Genomic DNA, 21,982 nt, shown 5'->3' with positions numbered 1-21,982 from the left:
AAAGTGATGGTACTCTTATCTCTGAGAATGTCAAAAAGGCAGACATTCTAAACCAACAATTTGAGTCGGTCTTTCGACAGGAAATAGTTGATAATCTTCCACACATACCAGGCCCAAAGTTTCCATGCATGCCTGACATACACATATCCACAAATGGTATCACAAAGCTACTGACCGATCTTGACCCAAACAAAGCGACAGGACCCGACGGCGTGCCTGCCAGCCCTGGCGACCATCTTTCGGAAATCACTCGAGACAGGAAATTTGCCTGAAGATTGGAGGAGTGCCAATGTTACTCCAATCTTCAAAAAAGGAGATCGCACTAAACCCTCCAACTATAGGCCGGTATCGCTTACCTCCATATGTTGTAAGGTGATGGAACATGTCATCCATTCGAGTGTCATGAACCATCTAGACAAATATGATATATTGAATGACCACCAACATGGCTTTCGCCGAAATCGATCATGCGAATCTCAACTGATTTTGACCATTAATGACTTCGCCAAATCCCTCGACAAGGGGCGACAGACAGACGCTATTATAATGGATTTCAGCAAGGCATTTGATGTGGTAGCACATTAAAGGCTTTTGCTGAAACTTGCCCATTATGGTATACAGGGACCGACTCACACATGGATTACCAACTTCCTGATGCATAGAAAGCAAAAGGTTGTTTTTGGAGGTGATGCTTCGGACTGGGTACGTGTCCAATCAGGCGTTCCGCAGGGCACAGTGCTCGGTCCGTTGCTCTTCTTATTATATATCAATGACCTACCAGACCAGATCACCTCCACCGTCCGACTTTTTGCTGACGACTGTGTCATTTACAGATCCGTCAGCAGCGACGCAGACGCAGACGTACTTCAACGCGACCTTGACCGACTTTGTAGCTGGGAGCACACATGGTGTATGGCGTTTAACACTGACAAGTGTTTTGTTTTAAAGATCACAAACTCCAAACACCCCAAACAACACAAATACTTATTAAACGGTACATTCCTTGAAGAAACAAACTCACATACATACCTTGGTGTTGATATTGCTAACAATTTGAAATGGAATTGTCACATCAATCGCACAGCTGCAAAAGCTAACAGATATCTGGGTTTTATCAAACGTAACTTACGGGGATGTACTGAGGAAATCAAGAACATTGCCTACAAATCACTCGTTAGACCTTCGCTGGAATACTGCGCTGCAATATGGGACCCTTACACCGTGGACCAAATCTACCATCTTGAAGCTGTGCAGCGCAGAGCCGCCCGCTTTGTCAAAAACAACTATGACAAGCGCAGCAGTGTCACCGACATGCTACAAGACCTGGACTGGCCGCTACTTGCTACCAGACGGAAGATATCTCGTCTAAGTCTATTCCAGAAAGCACATGAAGGTCACCTAGCCGTCCCAGTTCGAACCCTACTGCACCCGGTAACGCGCTTCACACGCAAGTCACACAGCAAGTCATTTATTCAACCACAACCATCCAAGGACTGCTACAAATATTCCTTCATACCACGATCCGTTACGGAGTGGAACTCACTACCAGAAGACACAATAACTATATATGACCCTATCGCATTCAAAGCTCAACTACAGCAGCTGTTCAAGTAATAAAGCAACAAAAAGCACACACACCGCAACCGGTTCACTTTTCCCCAATTGTGGTGTTGAACTGTAAGAAACCAGAACCAGAACCAGACCTTAGACCTTGGTTGACCTCGATTTTATTTCGGGCATGCATTCCCCTCGTATCAAGGATTCCACCCACCAAGTTTGAGCCCGATCGGACAAAGTTAGAAATTTTGACCTTTTTACCTCTGATACCTTCAAAACCAGCCGAAGGACATACTTTCCATGATACCCATATCCGAAATATCGGATCGACGCGTCGAAGTGCTGCGAAACACATAGCCGGACAGACAGACATACACACTGACACACACAATTATTTTAGTATAGAAGACTAGTTCACCTGTAGCTGTGAGAGCCTGTGTGTGAGAGTGTGTTTGACCTCTGATAACCCTTTTGACTTTTTGACATGTTCCTGTCATATTGACGATCGTTTCGCGCATATATTCCTCTCGTATCAATGATTCCATCCACCAAGTTTGAGCTCGATCGGGCAAAGTTTGAAATTTGACCACTCCGTGATAACCTTTGACCTCGGTTGACCTCAATTTCGTTTCACGCATATATTCCCTTCGTATCAAGGATTCCACCCACCAAGTTTGAGCCCGAATGGGCAAAGTTTGAAATTTGACCCCTCCGTAATGACCTTTGACCTCGGTTGACCTCAAATTCGTTTCGCGCACATATTCCTCTCGTATCAAGGATTCGACCCACCAAGTTTGAGCCCAATCGGGCAAAGTTTGAAATTTGACCCCTCTGTAATGACCTTTGACCTGGGTTGACCTCAATTTCGTTTCGTCCAATATATTCCCCTGGCATCAAGGATTACACCCACCAAGTTTGAGCCCGGTCGGATAAAGTTTGAAATTTGACCTTAACCTCCGATGACCTTCAAATCCAGCCGAAGTACGTGCTTTTCCCGATACCTATCCGAAATATCGGATCGATGCGTCGCAGCGCGGCGAAACGCATAGCCGGACAGACAGACGGACACGCAGATACCCGGGGCACAGTGTCATCGACCCTATATCTTCATGGCAGGAATCGCCATGGTAGGTTGAATCCACAGCCACGATTAGCCATTTGGTTCAAACCTTTAAAGCTCTTTAAAACTAATAATTAGTCGAGGGACATAACTAAGGCTACTCACAATAGCCGGGTTATTGATCTTGGTTATGCGTGAATAAGCTTGTATACCCCATTGAGGTCAATGGTCATCGACTTTTATACTGCCTACAGTGAGTGCAGCTGTACTACACGCTGTAGTCCATACACGACCAACGCAATATAAAAGTATAAAATATAAAGATTTTGAGTTCAAAGCGCACGGCCAATTTTCAAAGCGCATTCTAGCGACTATCATATCTGTTCAACACGTATTTTCAAATATATGAGACCACATCTGGTTTCTTGAGAAAAATTCATTTGCGGGAGATATTCATCAATTTCTAACCCAGTATCAGAAGATTTTCGTCTGATATCAAAATCGTGCATAGCAATTCACGTGTATCGATCCCGTGTATTCATTTTAATGTCTCTGCTCCACCAAATAATTATTAGCCAGGCGGTGTCGGTGTGCAGGGGGGGGCACTTCAATATGAAATGGATATAGGTGTAGGGCTGGCACCTCCGCACTAAGGGGCATTCGGTGAGAGCAAAATGTAAAAAATATGGGGTCATTGGGTGAGAGCATGATTTTTGGCATTCGGTGAGAGCAAAATTTAAAAAATATGGGGTCATTGGGTGAGAACATGACCATTTTCTTAAATGGAATCTTTAGGTGAGAGCCGAAACAGCGCCACAGAAACCCCGAAAATCGAATTTCTAGTTCTAAATGGCTTAAAATTTCTTTGTTTTTTCAAAATATGTAACAAAATCAGTGACAAATGAAAGTTGCTGTTCAAATTGAACTTGTAAGGGTCTTTGGGTGACAGATCAAATGAAAAAAATAAGGGGTCTTAGGGTGACAGACCATGTGTTTGTAAAAAAATATGGGGTCTTTGGGTGACGGCGATGCTGAAAAAAAGGGGGTCTTAACAGCCCTATATACGCGTCACCTCCAAAGTTGGAGTGCCCCCCCGGGCGCAGATACACTTAGCTCATTATTTTAGTATAGCAGATTATTATTATTATTACTTTTGCACAAGACCAATGCGATTTACATAATAAAAACACAAAGTACAAGGTACATAAATACGTATCAAAAGCCTTTCATAAAAAAAGGAAACATCATTTTATTTTCATTCAAATCAACATACAAAATAAGAGTGACACCAAAATTGAATGAGCACATGAGGAGATGCTCAAAAGGCCCCATACCCCATACACTGACCTAAGTTACAACTTACAATTACACAAACATTATAACAAATAATAGAAAAAGGAAAGAGGAGAAGAACAAGCAAAGAAAGAAACGACGTAAATATTTGCAACATTTTTACAATAAATAGACATTCATAAAAGCAAAATCATTAATCATAAATTCAAAATTTTTTTAAACCATAATATTTACATGAAACATCAAAGTGATAAATAACAGAAAAGTTGTAAAACCCACGACCCCGCCCACGACGCACATCTCCAGCTCAACTTCCACAAACAACCCACCCCCACCCCTCCTCCGTGAATTAAAAATAATAATTTAGGCACCAAAAGTACCGTAACATCCTTATCATAAAAGACGCCAGACGGACATGTGACGTTTATGGCAAGCCATTGGGCTCGTAACGTGCAGGTAGCTACACACAGCCTATTTAAAGCTACGTGCAGCTATTTGACCAATAGAAATCGTTAATTGAATCACGTGGTTGGGTCGTTAGCGCGTATAGTGCTAGCTATGATCTTGTAATTAATTTACGGAATTGCTTGCCGTAAGCTTTCGGTGTCATAACGTGCAGCTAGCTACGCGCAGCGTATTTAAAGTTACGTGCAGCTAAATGACCAATCAGAATCTTCATTCTGGATCTGGATCTGGACGTTATCATCTGAATAAGCGGGTACCAGCATCGCATCAGAGTTGGTACAAACCAATGACCTAAGACTGGATTTGTCGAAATTTAATTGAGGTAGTCCCTAATGGCGGTCTTGAAGTTTTTGTAGTCTGGTATGTCTAATATGTCGTGGGCAGTCCGTTCCAGTGTGGAATTGTCCATGGGAAAAAGCTATTTGCGTAGGTCGCTGAGTTTGCATGTATGAAGATGGGTGGTGTCGTCTGGTCATTCGTGTTGGTCGGGTGAGGTGGTCCTGCCAGTCTATGTCGACGAGATTGTGTGTAATTCTGTACACCAGGCAAAGTCTGGTAATAAGGCGGCAGGTATCCAAACTTGGCCATTCAAGTTGGTTGAGCATTTGCGTAGCACGTGCTTCTCTGGAGTAGTTGTTGTAGCACAACCTAGAAGCTGACCTCTGTATCATGTCTAGCTGGTGTCTCTCTTCATTTGTGGAAGGGATCCAAGCTGCCGACCCATCACATGATTGAGTAGTTCGATGTTCGATGTTCAATAAATGTCAACACTGATGAGTAATAATCATTTAACAGCATGTACATAATAATAACATAGCATTTCTTTGAACTTTCCAGAGTTTTCGAATTACTGGTAAGTTCATTTAGGTATAATGTTATTGAATCTGATTCGTTTAAGGTGATACTATACACCCCTTGATAAATTTGTGACTATACTATTTTTGCATTGAAAAATAATGAAACACTGGTAACAAAAGTTATGTATATTATAGGGGCAAGGAATCCAGTCACTAGAATGTACTTCATTTCTTAACATAATATAATGAACCACTTGTCTTGAATCACTGAAATTTCAGTGAAGTACGGTAATTGGATTCCTCGCCCCTATAATATACATAACTTTTGATACCAGTGTGCAGTTACTTTTTGAGAAAAATGTGAAATTAGTCACAACATTTATCAGGGGGTGTAGTACCACCTTTAACATAGTTAAGATTAAATGATTCTCATATATCGATGAAGTATGAGGAGTAGAACCGATATCATGATAATTGCCAATGCTGTTATGATTCCTGCTTTGCTCCATCCTTTGGTCTTGTTCGATGCCTTTCTGGCGTTCTCATAATCACCACTCAAAATATAAGACGTAACCTATTAGAAAAGGTAAATATCGACATCATGATAATAAGTCAAAATCATAAAATCAGTGGCATTAACCACTTGTCATTATCCCGGGATCATTATGTTGTAGTGTGGTGCCAATTAAATATAATCAACCTTAAAGGCCCATTCAGTGATTTGCTTATAGACTAGTAAAGGCTCTATGAATGATAGCTGTGCTGTATTCTGATTTTTTTTTCTGATACCTAGTACCTATGATGATCCAAGATATTATTCCACCAATAGTGCTGTACTCTGATACCTACGATGATCCACTCGCTATTCGAGAGGCGTCGTCAGATTTTGGTACCTTTGTCATTGTCATAGCCTGCTAGTGGTTCAGCCGAAAGCCGTGTATTTAAGACAATTGAGGCATTTACATGAATCTGTAATTTATGACAATAAATAAATTAGCTAATTTGAATGGGGCTTCATAGCTTCGTCAATACTGCTGTTTTCTTCATTTTTTTGGCAAAACTTTTCATTAAAAAATAATGACAATTTGAATGACTTCTCCTTCACTTAAAAGCAATTTATAAACAATTTTAATTTTTTACACTCGCTCTGGGATCACTGAATGGATGGTGTTATAATGTATTTATAATATTACCTGGTTCGCATATACCAAAGCAACGATGCCAAATGGGCAGACGCAACAAAAGAAGGCACACAAAGCCCAGTCCATGTTCGTGGGCGGTATCCTTGTTTCCTCGGAGTCCAATCTCGCATTGTTCTACAGTTGAAGTTTGGGAAGAAAGAAGATAGAAGATGTCATTACGTTTGTTGTCATTTAACCAGGTATAACTAAATTGGATTCACAACCCTAGTTCACTGTACGTACGTTTTTAAGTATCTACGGTACACATCGTCCACGCCAGATAAATAATTATTTTGTATAGGCATCAAAGCACGTGTCTGCTGAGAGTGAGCTTATACTTGTACTCCGCGCTCGGTGAGTAATTGGTTAAAAATCAATCATTGCCTCATTTCAAATGTTTAGTTTTAGTTTTTGGTTTTGGTTTTGGTCACGTGGTTTCCTATTGTCCTGCCTAACCACTTGAATCATAAGATATCGAACTCAGTGTTTCTACCTTTTGTTTAAAACCGAACATTTGTGTCAGTCAGTTTCGGTTTTGGTTTCAGTTTCTTATAAGTGGTGTGAATCGTAAAATTATTTGATTTGAAGTTACCTACTCTAAGTATACAAAAGAAATGTTTAAATTTCGCAGTGCAATATTCACGAGGAGAGAAATCGAGCATGGTAATCTACATTGAAAGACGTGGTTTACAAAACCGAATAAGCCTAGGCTAATTCACCTGTGAAAAATATAGACCATCGAAATATTTGCATTCGACATTACAAAAGGGGCCACTATTGTAATTGTATAGGTGCTATAAACAAAATCGATTCATGTCCTTAATCCCATGTACCAGAATCGATGGAAGGCCATTATATGACCTCTAATAACCTAATGACTTTTACTGAAGCGATTTTTACTGCAAAAAGTAGAAGATAGAGGAGAGAAGAGATTGTGTGGTGTGTGCGTGTGGGGGGGGGGTTGGAGGGCAAGGGGGATATGGGCCGGGAGAGAGAGAAATAGATGAGAGAGAACATTGGAAGTGAAAGAGAAGGGGGAGGAGAGCTCGAGATGAAGATATCGAATGTTGGGGAGGAGGAGGGGAAAGGGGTAATTTAGGGAAGAGGTGCATGGTTATATAGGGAGGAGCCCCTCTTAAAGAGGTATGGGTTGTGCTTCCGGGGATAATAAACTAATTCATAATCAAATCATCTCCATGCATCGTTTATGTTTCATACAAACAAACAAATCCCCATCCTTCAATATACGCGCATGTATATGATTTCTAGGCCTAGAACTCGTGAGTGTAATATGCCACCTACCTTCGACAGAGAGCATCAACTGTCGTCCGCAGGATAGATTTCCGATATCAATCATGATAATAATTATGTTAGCACAATAGGCTATTGTATACTTCTGGTTATATACCCTATACTGTGTCCTCCCAGCATAATAGTGTTATGATTGCAGACCAGATCAGCTCTACTTTTTTTAATCGCTTTGTGATGTGCCCTGAGTAATTTAATTTGATGATTTATCTTTGTTTACAAAGTTACATGAGTGATGACATTTTGGGGGAATTCCCCTCTCACATTGAGCAAAACAAGTTATCTAACTTATCTAACATATCTAACTTGGAATATTTGGAAACCCCCTGAGGTTGTAAAAAGAAAGTGATGTGATGGAATTCCCCTAAGGAAGTGAGATAATGAGAAAGGTTAATGTTATAATTAAGACTTTGGAATTCCCCAGATTGAACATAATGTGAAGGTAGTAAATGGCCCATAATAGAATGGGGTTTTTCCAATGCTTGGGATATAAGAAAATGTAAACACAATTATGGACACAGTTGATAGTGTTGATCTGGGCTATGCTTACAGTCCAATTCCTTCAAAGAAAGGAAATTACAAACCAGAAATATTTTATGTAGTCAAAGTATTACTATTTACCAGTGTTGTCGGAGAAGATCTAGAATACGTCAAAGAACGTACTTCTTCCACGAAAGGAAATATATTCTTCTGTGGACTTGCTGAAGTCTGGTATTTTGATTCAACGCAACTGTCAAAATAAGTGGGGAGAACTGCATCGCAGTCCTGCTTCCTGAAGATATTGTGTGAAAGGTGGAAATAGCACCAAGTTTGGAGAAAGCTGCGCAAGGAGTTACGAATGTGTTTGGAGAACGACGCAAGGAGTTTAGTACTTGGGAGAAAGTAACACCATTTTGTATGAGGATTTTATACGCAAGGATTTATCAATGCAAGTGTACAAAGGACTTCGCTGATTTTCGCAGGACAAGTGAATAAGGATATATTACATCAGTCGTCCAGAACATTACAAGAACTTTATGATCACCAAGAAGAAGAATGCTGGCTAAGTACTAAATAGTTAAAGAGTGATTATATTTGATTATTATGTATGTGCATTTGTTGTCATATATTGTACCAATCATAACTGGCTTTCAATTAAAGACTTAGATTTTATTAGCTTAATCAAACAGTGTATTTGTGTTGTGCATTCGTGTGAATTTGGGTAAAAGGTGATTTTGGCCTTGAGTCAAGTACGACTCGTAACAAAATTGGGGGCTCGTCCGGGATATGCACTGTAAAAAAGTTGACATTATTATACTGAGTCTTGAAAGTGAAAGTACAGTATGGCAGAGTTCAAAGCAGAAGAGTTTCTTGAAACTATAGATTGGGAGAAGTTTGATAAGTTGAAGAAACCTGATTTATTAGCATTTGCAAAATACTATGAATTGGATGTAAAGCAAGCCAACAGAAAACAAATAATCAAAAATGCCTTAATTGATATTTTGGTTGATGAAGAGTACTTTGAAGAATCCATTTTGGACAAGAAAAAAGAGGTCAAAACTGAAATCGGGGATGCAGTAAAGTTGAAAGAACTAGAAGTTCAAGTGGAAATGGAAAAAATGAAAATGCAATTGCAGTTGGACATGCAAAAGCTAGATATGCAAACTAAAGAAAAACAAGAAAGACTAGACATGGAAAACAAGAAATTAGAAATGGAAGACAAAGCACGCCACGAAAAGATGGCGCTTGAGCACCAAAAACTAGAAATGGAAGAAAAGGAAAAATTTGCAAAACTAGAAATGGAAGAAAAGGAAAAATTAGCAAAACTAGAAATGGAAGAGAAGGACAGGCAAGCAAAGCTCAATTTGGAAGCACATTTGAAAGAAAGAGAAATTGAGGAAAAGTACAAGTTTGAACAAGAGAAGTCAGGGTTTGATGTTACAAAGTATGTAAAGCTGGTGCTAAATTCAAAGAAAAAGATGTTGACGAGTATTTCCAACATTTTGAAAAGGTAGCTACAAATTTGAAATGGCCTCCAGAACATTGGACCCTACTGTTACAAAGTAGTTTTGTGGGGAAGGCCAGGGAAACTTACTTAGCTCTACCAATAGAGAAGTGTAACAATTATGAAGAAGTCAAACAGGCAGTCCTTAAGGCCTATGAACTGGTGCCTGAAGCATACAGACAAAAGTTCAGAGATTCAAGAAAGCAAGCAGATCAAACCCATGTAGAATTTGCAAGAGTAAAAGAACAAATGTTTGACAGGTGGCTTGGTTCAAAAGAAGTCAAAGATGATTTCGGCCAACTTAAGTAATTGGTTCTTATAGAAGAGTTCAAGAAATGTGTCCACGTTGACATTAAAACCCACTTGGATGAAAGCGCTAGCAAAATTAAAACGCTAAGTGACGCGGCGACAATGGCGGACGACTATGGCTTAACTCACAAATTGAATGCGAGTAGATTTGGTCATAACAGAAGTTATTCAAACAGGTTCAGCCATAACCAACCTAGAGCAAATCAGGGTGGTACACAAGAAGGAGATCTCAGTCTAATCACAGATCCTGGTCTAATTCACAGCATAGTGCTGGTGGTAGAGGGACCCCATGGAGTTCAGGTACCAGACCAACAGGTGGGACTGAATTTAAACCCCAATTATTTTGCAATTTCTGTAAGAAACCAAGACATACAGTGACCACGTGTCGGACCTTAAAAGCCAAACAAGATGCACAAAAACAGCAGCAAACTGCTAGTAATACTGTCGGATGTGCAGTGTCACTTGAGTCAGAGAAACAAGTCAGTCAAATCAAGAAACAAGAATTCCCACAAAAGGGAGGTGACACAGACAAGGTGTGTGAGGAATTTGAACCATTTGTGTTAGAGGGTGTAGTATCACTTGGTAAATAATGGTAGTCCAAAGCCCATCAAGATTGTGCGAGATACGTGTTGTGCAAGGTCTATGATTCTGGAAGGAACTTTGCCCTTTAATGAGGATAGTTCAGCTGGTAATGCTTTGATCCAGGGTATTGGGATGGAAATACTTAATGTACCTCTCCACAAAATTAAGTTGACATCTGACTTGGTTTCTGGTCCGGTAACCATAGGAGTTAGACACAAATTGCCAGTCAAGGGAGTGTCCATGTTGCTAGGAAATGATTTGGCAGGGGGGGAGGTTTTTCCTGACCCAATAGTTACAGATAAGCCCTGTTTACAGGATGATAGTAGTGAGGAAAAGGAGATATTTCCTGCATGTGCAGTTACACGGGCAATGAGTAAGAAGGCCTCATTAGAAACAATTGTGGACAACCAAATTGATGACTTAGGCTACAATTTGGAAGACACATTTGTGTCAAAGTTGAATGAGAAAGAAGATAAACTTCCTTCTCCAGGGGATAAAAGACCCTAAAAATGACACAGCCTCTGAGCATGAACAAATTGGGGAAACCATGAGAGACCCATTAAGTCATGACAAGCTAATTCTGGAGCAACAAAATGACCCAGAACTCCAAGAGATCAATCAAAGGGCACTGACCCTAGAGGAAGCAGAACAAAATTCTGTCTGTTTTTACAAACAAGATGATGTGCTAATGAGAAAATGGCGGCCCCCTGATGCACCTGCCGATGAAGAGTGGAAGGTAGTGCACCAAATTGTGGTACCAAAAGTCTACCACACTGAAGTTATTAACATAGCACATGATAGCCCCATGGCAGGGCATTTGGGTGTTAAGAAAACTCATGACAGAATTCTGAGACATTTCTGGTGGCCCACTCTCAGAAAAGATGTTTCTGAATATTGCAAAACATGTTACATATGCCAAGTAGTAGGGAAGCCAAATCAGAAAATACCTCCTGCTCCATTAAAGCCAATTCCAGCCTTTGATGAACCATTTAGTAGGGTTATTACTGATTGTGTAGGCCCCCTACCAAAGACTAAGTCAGGTAATCAATACCTTCTGACAATTATGTGCGCGTCAACACGCTTTCCTGAAGCCATACCCTTGAGAAATATTAAAGCAGTGACTATAGTGAAAGCTTTAACTAAGTTCTTCACATTTGTGGGGCTCCCCAAGTCCATACAGTCAGATCAAGGATCAAATTTTACTTCTGGAGTATTTCAGCAGGTCATGTATCAATTAGGTATAGAACAGTATACCTCAAGTGCTTACCACCCAGAATCACAAGGTGCACTAGAAAGGTTCCACCAAACTTTGAAAAACATGATCAGGACATACTGTTTGGAATTTCAGAGGGACTGGGATGAGGGAGTGCACTTGTTGTTGTTTGCTGCTAGGGAAGCTGTTCAGGAAACTTTAGGATTTAGTCCTTTGAGTTAGTGTTTGGACACACAGTGCGCGGGCCCTTAAAGTTGTTGAAAGAAAAGTGGCTCAATGAGAAATCAGATATCAATTTGTTGGATTATGTCTCCAATTTTAAGCATAGGCTTAACAGAGTAACTGATATCGCCAAAGAAAACTTGAAACAGGGTCAGGCCAAAATGAAACAATGGTATGATAAAAATGCCTAAGAGAGAGTGATCAAACCAGGTGACAAAGTTCTAGTACTGTTTCCAATTCCAGGACACCCATTACAAGCCAGATATCATGGCCCATGTGAGGTAGAGTCAAAAGTGGGTGAAGTAGACAAAATCGCCAATGTAGACAAGAGTAAAGATGACAATTCTGATGTCACATTTGACCAGGATAAAGAGCTGGAGCACAAAGAGTATAATGTAAAATTGAACAATTCTGATGTGCTCACTAATTTGGACTCAAAGTTAGGTCATCTTTCTCAAGATCAACAAAGTCAAATTGCACATTTGATTCACAAATTTGACAATATATTTCCTGATACGCCAAGTAGAACAAATGCTGCATTTCATGATGTAGATGTTGGTGATACAAAACCAAGCAGCATCCTTACAGAGTCAATCCATTGAAAATGGAACATCTCAAAAATGAGATCAATTATATGCTAGACAATGATATCATAGAACCAAGTAGTAGTGAGTGGAGTTCACCATGCATTCTTGTTCCCAAGCCTGATGGTTCATACAGATTAGTAGCAGATATGAGAGCTGCAAATGTTCATTCAAAGACAGACTCATACCCTATTCCAAGAATTGATGATTGCATAGACAAAATTGGGAATGCAAAATTTGTTAGCAAATTTGATCTATTGAAAGGGTACTGGCAGGTTCCACTCGCAGACCGTGCTAAAGAGATTTCTGCCTTTTGTACACCATTTGGTCTTTACCAATACAAAGTTATGCCATTTGGGTTGAAAAATGCACCAGCAACATTTCAGAGAATGGTAAATCAAAAAGTGAGTTTTGCCATGCCACAGTCACATACTTGGGATATGTTGTAGGTCAAGGTCAGGTGAAACCTATCAAAGCCAAAGTTGAAGCAATTGAGCAATACCCCACACCTGTAAACAAGAAGGCACTCATGAGATTTCTAGGAATGGTTGGCTATTATAGAAAGTTCTGTCCAAACTTTTCAGAGATAGCAAGTCCTTTGACTGATTTGTTGAAGAAAGATGCAAAATTCATTTGGTCAGAACAGTGTGAAAATGCTTTTCACAAAGTCAAATCTATACTCATGAGTTCACCAGTACTTACTGCACCTGATTTTCAGAAGCAAGTTGACTGTTGATGCCAGTGACATAGGCTGTGGAGGGTGAAGATCAAATAGATCACCCAATTTGTTACTTTTCAAGGAAATTCAACAAGCACCAGAGAAATTACTCCACAATTGAGAAGGAGTGTCTAGCATTGCTATTAACACTGCTACATTTTGATGTGTATTTGGGTACCACAGTATACCCTGTGCTTGTTTTCACAGATCACAATCCCCTCACCTTCATCAACAGGATGAAGAACAAAAATCAAAGACTGGTGAGGTGGAGTTTGACCTTGCAAGAGTACAATCTGGACATCAAACATATTAAGGGAAAAGACAATGTAATGGCTGATGCCTTGTCCAGAATTGCATAAATACTGACAAACAAAAATTCCTTTAAAAAGGAACTTGTGTGACAAGTAGTCACTGTGTATGTTGAGTTAAGCACTCAAAGTTAATATTATGTTGAAGTTGATGTAAAAGAAGAAAACAATTAAGAAAGTTTGAATGTACTTTTAAGGGGGAGGGTGTGATGTGCCCTGAGTAATTTAATTTGATGATTTATCTTTGTTTACAAAGTTACATGAGTGATGACATTTTGGGGGAATTCCCCTCTCACATTGAGCAAAACAAGTTAAGTCATATCTAACATGGAATATTTGGAAACCCCCTGAGGTTGTAAAAAGAAAGTGATGTGATGGAATTCCCCTAAGGAAGTGAGGTAATGAGAAAGGTTAATGTTATAATTAAGACTTTGGAATTCCCCAGATTTAACATAATGTGAAGGTAGTAAATGGCCCATAATAGAATGGGGTTTTTCCAATGCTTGGAATATAAGAAAATGTAAACACAATTATGGACACAGTTGATAGTGTTGATCTGGGCTATGCTTACAGTCCAATTCCTTCAAAGAAAGGACATTACAAACCAGAAATATTTTATGTAGTCAAAGTATTACTATTTACCAGTGTTGTCGGAGAAGATCTAGAATACGTCAAAGAACGTACTTCTTCCAAGAAAGGAAATATATTCTTCTGTCGACTTGCTGAAGTCTGGTATTTTGATTCAACGCAACTGTCAAAATAAGTGGGGACAACTGCATCGCAGTCCTGCTTCCTGAAGATATTGTGTGAAAGGTGGAAATAGCACCAAGTTTGGAGAAAGCAGCGCAAGGAGTTTAATATTGGAGAACGGCGCAAGGAGTAAAGTGATTTGGAGAACTTTGCAAGGAGTTACGAATGTGTTTGGAGAACGACGCAAGGAGTTTAGTACTTGGGAGAAAGTAACACCATTTTCAATGCAAGTGTACAAAGGACATCAGTCGTCCAGAACATTGCAAGAACTTTATGATCACCAAGAAGAAGAATGCTGGCTAAGTACTAAATAGTTAAAGAGTGATTATATTTGATTATTTTGTATGAGCATTTGTTGTCATATATTGTACCAATCATAACTGGCTTTCAATTAAAGACTTAGATTTTATTAGCTTAATCAAACAGTGTATTTGTGTTGTGCATTCGTGTGAATTTGGGTAAAAGGTGATTTTGGCCTTGAGTCAAGTACGACTGGTAATGTCACCTTGATTTTTGGTTTCTGAACAAAAAAGAAACCATAACTAAAGATTTGAAATGAGGGATTGGCTAAAACCTATCGCTAATAGCTCAGCGATGTGATTATATTCAGCTAAGAGTTTTCTTTCAAAATAAACAGGCTAAATCTATTGTCACTATATTGATGAAGGTCGAATCTTTCAATAGTCTGTATAGAATAGTAAACTCAGGGACAATAAGAGCTAATAAGATCACATTCCTCCGTTGCATATTGAGATGAATTCATTTTATTTCTATAGTGAAAATAGAATATATGTTGTGCTATGATAGATTCTTTTGATGTGATTATATTCTCAAACCCTTCAATCATGTTAATATAATTATACCTTTATTTTTGCTTTTTGCGCAAAACTTTTGTAAGACTTGCAGCTGAATATATGTGTTGAAAGAATATGATAAGCGTTGTAACTGTGCGTATTGAATACCCAATTTGCGTCTTAAAAACAAAAACTTACGAAAAATCGAATTTTCTTTAGTTGGCAACGTTAAAGAGGAAAAATTAATCATTCAGCTGATAAAATGGCAACGTTACATTTGTAACGGAGAAGAAGCGTGTAATTTTATGGTAATCGGTGGTGTGCTTAGCCTGAGTCGATCGGCCTATCTCGAACAAACTCGCCATGCGTGGCCGTTGAAGAACTAGTGGATTCGCCCTACTATCATAGTAACTTCTGACACGAATATATAGGGATGATGACGCTGTGCGGTATCGCCCCAATCGCAACTTATCCTTGCAAATTCGATGAAATCGGACCATTTTAAAATGTTGACCTCTGTGTATGAAATGTTTGACATTTTGACAAAATATGACAATTGACTGTTTTATTCCCTGCGATAAGAAGAACAATCACGATGGGACTTGTTTTGCCCCAGTGTGACCTTCAACCCTCGTGGGAACCACAGGGGCATAGGAAAAAATGAAACGTCGAAAAAAATTCAATAACAAACGCTATTTACATAACAATGCGGCATATGCTAATAAGAATTGCCCTCTCCAGGAATTCCTCCCGGGAATTCCTCTATGCTGATGATGTGGCGGCAATTGATCATTGACATGTGACAAAATGGCGTTGCTAGAGGTCGTTGATTAAGATTAAGGAAACACAAAGGAGATGAGCAGGACATTTAATATCAAGAACTGAAGATAACAGGTGGACGAAGAGACTCAAAGAATGGCAGCCAAGGAGTGGTTGAGTGAGTGAGTGGTTGAGCGAGTGAGTGGTTGAGTGAGTGAGTGCTTGAGTGGTTGAGTGGTTGAGTGAGTGGTCGAAACGCTGAAGATTACAAGATCTGTCTTACAAAAACAGAGTTTGCTAACAAAACAATAAGAACCGCCGGGCCAAGAAAATGGCATTCGATCGACAGATGCGCCAAAACGGCTACATCAGTCAAACTCTTTAGATCCCAAATTAAAACAAACCTTATGGAAATGTACACTTAATACCTCTTAGTTTTGATTTACTTATTTTTATTTTTCTCCCTTTTAAAACAAAAAATCGATTAAAATTAACTGATCTCTTAGCATTTATACTATTTCACAAAATGTCAGCTTTCTTTTGCGATATACGTGAGCATATGTTATGAAATCCTAATTTGTCTTAAACTTATATTCTGCATGTTCTTTATTCATAATTTTTTTCCTGCTTAGTTCGTTCTACATGAATGTATGGAAGAGGGTGGGGGTGTTTGTATGTATGTAATTGTATTTTATTAGACAAATTAAGAAACTTAGGCTAAGGTTAAGGGGGTGCTTGTTCAGGCCTTTTTGGCCTTCTGAGCATCTCCTCATTCAAATGTGTTGTTTTGCTGTTACTGTATTGTTGTATTTTGAATGAAATAAAGATTGATTGATTGAATGAGTAAGTGAGTGAGGGGAGTGAGTGATTAATTATATCTCAGAGAAGAGCTGGGGAGTAGCGACGACTTAATTCCCTTACCTTCATAGTCCTTAGAGCAGCCGTTTCTTGTAACACTCGCTGTTCATTTTGATCGATCGGAGTCGTCTGTTGTGGCAGTTCTTGATAAGGTGGAGGATCATCTGAAGGAGGCGAATGCGGAACCTCTTGATAGGGTGGAGGTAGTTGCCATGATGGTTGGTGAGGATAATTCAGGTGACCAGGAATGGCAGAAGTTATGTTAAGTTGTCCGACATCTAGTAGGTGTAAGGTTTGCTGCTGAGGCGGTTGTGAAGTTGATGAGGGTGCTGTATGATTTTGAAGTAATAGTAACAAGATTATACAGTTAAACAATATTGGATATATATATGACTAATACAGGCTGTATCAAAATTGCCAATCAGTTTATTAAAAAGCCTACATCAATTGGGGACAGTTGAATAATATAATAATAATAATAATAATAATAATAATAATAATAATAATAATAATAATAAACACTAATAATAATAATAATAATACTAACAATAATAATTAATAATAATAATAATAATAATAATACACTAATAATAATAATAATAATAATAATAATAATAATAATAATAATAATAATAATAATAATAATAATAATAATAACACTAATAATAATAATAATGTTCCTAGCTGCTGTGAACCACTGATTGGCCATGTCTTTTTTGTCTTTTATAGTGCCATGGTGCCTATATAAGTTATTGACCTGTGTCACTGCTCATGTGCTATTTTTGCCTAATAGTCTTATTTTTCTTTTAAAAATATTTGGTATTCCTGATCGTTCAACATTGTTAATATTCTAATGAAATAAACTTGTATTCGTACAATTGTGTTTATTTTTTTGCACCGGATCAAAATCTGACATAATAATAATAATAATGAAAATATGATTGAACTTACCTTCAGGTGAATTATTATTATAATTATCCATTTGCACAGTTAATTTAAAGCCACTCGCCATTTTTGCATAATATTCTTAGTTTTCTTTTAAAAATATTTTGTAATTGTTCAACACTCTTCATATTTTGATGACATAAACTTATACAATCGTATTGTGTTTAATTTCTGCACCGGGTCAAATTTGCCATAAAAAGGATAGATTACGAACTTTACAAGCTCCCATAATGCATTGCAAATGAATTAAATACGAATGTGTCGTACTAATATTTCTTTTTATTTATTTCGTATTCTTGGTTTGTTTTGTTTTCATTTTTTTATAACGAAGTCCTTATGTTTGTCTAAATTTATAGGGCTACAAAAAGTGATAAAACAGATGTACCTTGCCATTTCACGACGCAGATTTTCTTAAACATCGATAGATATTAGGAAGCAAGCAGAAGCGTGTCATTAAAGCCATATTATAACATTTTGCCGAGGAGATCGAGAACGCCCTCAATTTTTTTTTTAATTTTGGTTTTTACACGATTGTAATGTACTTTAATCAATAAAGATACTCTGCAAAAATCAACACTTTAGGTGCTGTAGTTTTGTCAAAATCCGAGATTTTGAATAAAACGATGGAACCGGCGTTTTATTCTGAGACGAAAATACTGTTTCGTCTCACTCTCAGGTTTTATTATTACGATGGAAATATTAGTCGAACACGTATGCACAGTACGTACACAGCGTGTGGGATACACACACACACACACACACCCCGAGAGGATCGTACCGTATGGGCGCTAGTAGTACTAGTAAATTCCAATTTTATATGCTTTACCTCACTTGTTCCACTCAAAATTAAAAGGGGACATATTTGACAGTAAAAGCTAACATTTTATGGAAAATAAATACTAATCTATTTTTACAGAAATGTTATAATATGGCTTTAACATAAATTTTATCTATTTTCACTGACCACTGTGACACAAGAAACCCCTTTAAAGTAATTTTTTATAACATTCAGAGACCCAGTCCATAAGCGCAGTCTCCTAGTCTACCTATATGACCATCGCAACCATCACTTCTTTCATAGGGTCCAAATGAAAATGTAAGCTCTAAGCTGTCATTCTAAAAGCTAGTAGTTTGAAAATATTTGCACCTAGAAAATAGTGAAATTCTCTTTAAGAACACACTATATCATGATTCCCCAGGCGAATTTTTTCAATGATAAAATGGGGACGGCAAAGATTAAAGTGTTATTAATTAAAATAACTAAACATAGGACAAACAATTTACAGATGGGGACGAAATTTTTGGAAATTTCAATTTCAGACTATTTTAGGCCCAAATGAAGGTGTGGTTTGCTATTTCATGGGCCAGTGCTCGAAAGCGGGCAAAACGTTGTAATTTTACATTATTTGGGCCAAAAACTTGGTGTTTTTCCTTTAAAAAAAAGGAAGATACACCTGTAGGGCAATTATTGCTTTATTTATTTACCCAATCCGTATCATTATAATGGTCGCGTCGATTCACAATATTTTAAAACACTGTATGGTGGGATGGCGAACGTTTTTATTTGGTATATGGGATATAATTTTGGCACGTTCCTGTCACAGGTCATAGCGTTTTATATTATCAAATAGACAATCATGCATGAAGAAACCTTTTAACCAATGAAGGACACTATGCCTTTAACACTGGCTTTTATTCTTTATTCTTTTTATATACCTTTGCTATTTTTTAAGTCCACGGTCAAACCTATAGGGCCAAATCTTCCAGGGTCTATGGCCAAATAGAGCCCGTTGCAATTTTTGTTATGTAGATAAGAAACCAACAATCGGGTATGTATATTTTTTTAAATTTCAAAACACAAAATTTACAAGTTCAATTTGAACATTTTAAAAATATCCTTTTTATTTACGCACCAGTTTTATAAACAGAGATCCGAATATGCATTGTTTTGCTATAAATAAAAAGTATTCTCCATTCAAAGACACACATGTTTGGTTCGAATATTGTATGTACACCGAGTGGAAAGAGTGGGAAAAAAATGAGAGAGTGAAATGGAGGACAACCCTTTTTGAAAAAAAAAACAGACAGAATTTTCGAATTCGATTGTCATAGTTTTTTGATAAACCAGGTTTCTCGACCGAAAAACCAGGTTTTTCTGTTCTATTGTGCAATATTCATATTTTATATTAATTTTTTTTAAATCAAAATCACACCCATAATAACATAAAAACAAGATGGAGGAGGTGCAATTAAAAAACCTGAGAAAACGTTGCACCGCCTAACAAGTAAATTAAACACTCAAAAACCAAACAGACATTCAGACAAGACATGACAAGAGCAGTGGCCGAGAAAACACACACACGCTTTTATTACAGACATAACTCAGTGGCGTAGCGTCATAGGGGCACGTGCTCCCAATCACTTGCAAAATTTAGAAAATCCCATAGGAAAATTGCCAAAACCAATCAGACTCGGAAGGCACATGTCCTGGGCGAGGTCTAGTCTTGGGGTGGGCGAATCGACCAATTCAGTGCCACCTCGATAGATCGATTCTACCAGGGCATGGCATCCTAGTATTACGTAACAAACCGGAAGATGTAGTTTAAGTCTAGACAATAGGCGGATTAGCGGCCATTTTGTCTTCTACATGATTTTATTCACGTGTCCTTATACTTTAGTACACAAGTATATAAGTTAACAGGTTTACAATTTTAAAATTATATTTTGTGTATACAATATATTCTGTAGTAAATCGATCAAATGACGGTGATTGTTCAGGTATTATATGCTTGATAGAATTAAATTGTCTGACCAGCTAGTATTCTCCTCCGCTGTCATTGTGATTCCAGTCACTCCACGTACCATGTTGCGAAGGTGGAGGAGACTAAAACGGAAGGGGTTTAAAATGATGTTGTTTAAGTCGAACAATAGCGTGACGTAGTTTCCGGCATTGTTCCTATGCACTTTCACCCTCCTGATTCTACTCACCTCCAAGCGCGGGTGACAATTTCAGCAGGAAGTGGAGTGGACCATTCTGCATCTCTGCCCTTGGCACCACAACCCTACCTACGCCAGTTCTTTTTGCGTCCTGCATTCTTTTGACAAATTCTTATAAAAGCTGATTCTCTTTCTTGTATGTCCTTCTGATGTGATGCCTGATGTTTGTGCGCACCCCATTACTCGTTGACTGCCGATAAAACGCCCAATAAAGACCAGTTAAAGTACATGCCCTATCACACCACTCCACACCATACATAAATTCTCCCAGTCACATTTCCCAAATATGAAATTAAAAAAGTCAAATTTTAATTTACTTCTTTTAAAGTTTGGCAGAGGCGGGGTTCGAACTCACGGCGCAACGCTTAGTACTCTATGAGCCTAGCGCCTTAGACCACTAGGCCACTTGTCTTCTTGTTATTCAGCTGAAACTTATTTAAAAATATAATCGCAACTTCAACATAGGCCTACCACGTGACAAGCAAAGGCAGAAAACGTATTATATTTTGGAATTTTATCTGCTTAAAACATTAATGTGTATTATAATAGAGCTACCATTATTTATATTGTTGAATTCTCAAGCGCATAGAGACAATTAATACGAGCGTCCTATGATACATACACAATACATGAAATCGATTTTGATCTTCGGCATTACTCGGTGACCTCCGATAAAACGCCCAATAACGCCGGTCAGTTAAAAAAAATGCTTAAGTACATGCCCTATTGAGATAAGCAATCCTTTTGTGATATGTCCATTCATCCATATAATAATAGCAATCAGATTTTGGATGGATGTTTTACACAGTGATTGGAGAAGAAGCTATGTAAATAATCAAAAGTACATGTCTACAAATTGACAAGGACAACTCCTTTTGTCAAAATTGTTTTCACCTATTGCTCAGTATGTTAATTAATCCGATTAATTACGTAATTTCGCCAGCGTATGATATATCAGTACTAATATGTAGGCCCAAGGAGGTTAGATATAGAAAGAAGAGGAAATAGATTACGTATCGCATATTGGTCCTATGTGCCTATTAGAGTTTCCGCCAAGGGGAGGAAGAAAAAAAAAGGAAGGAGGGGGAAGGAGAGAGGGAGAGTCACAGGGCTCTAAATTACATAGGCGTAGATCGGGGGGATAAATGCCACAATATTTTGCCAGGGGTGATCACCCCCAATATTGACGCCTGTGTATTGGTTTGTGTCGAAATTAACCTCATATTTGGCCATTTTATAGCCACAGAATGCCATTTTAGCGCTTTGCGCGAATTTATTCCACTTTTGTCCCATATTTC

At 38.3% G+C, this 21,982-nt stretch overlaps 1 protein-coding gene across 1 annotated transcript; it reads right to left on the bottom strand.

The window, feature by feature from the left end:
• Positions 1-5,360: 5,360 nt before the first annotated feature.
• LOC140166451 (uncharacterized) lies at positions 5,361-20,237 on the bottom strand. The gene is made up of 4 exons (XM_072189925.1): positions 17,694-20,237; positions 16,806-17,071; positions 6,366-6,488; positions 5,361-5,746 (listed from the first exon to the last, which is right to left on the bottom strand). The coding sequence occupies exons 1-4, from the start codon at positions 17,752-17,754 to the stop codon at positions 5,591-5,593; spliced, it is 606 nt and encodes a 201-aa protein (XP_072046026.1). The 5' UTR covers positions 17,755-20,237; the 3' UTR covers positions 5,361-5,590.
• Positions 20,238-21,982: the final 1,745 nt, after the last annotated feature.

The sequence above is a fragment of the Amphiura filiformis genome, chromosome 12, assembly GCF_039555335.1.
Source record: "Amphiura filiformis chromosome 12, Afil_fr2py, whole genome shotgun sequence".
In the NCBI taxonomy this organism is placed as follows: Eukaryota; Metazoa; Echinodermata; class Ophiuroidea; order Amphilepidida; family Amphiuridae; genus Amphiura; species Amphiura filiformis.
The sequence above is the reverse complement of the archived record's forward strand: the minus strand, read 5'-3'. Positions and strand labels throughout refer to the sequence as shown.

Coding starts and splice junctions, on each gene's coding strand:
- LOC140166451 (XM_072189925.1), bottom strand. CDS start 17,754: ATGGCGAGTGGCTTTAAATTAACTGTGCAAATGGATAATTATAATAAT. Junction 6,489..16,805: donor CTGCTCTAAGGACTATGAAG/GTAAGGGAATTA, acceptor CTTCAACTGTAG/AACAATGCGAGATTGGACTC. Junction 5,747..6,365: donor CTTTGGTATATGCGAACCAG/GTAATATTATAA, acceptor CTTTTCTAATAG/GTTACGTCTTATATTTTGAG.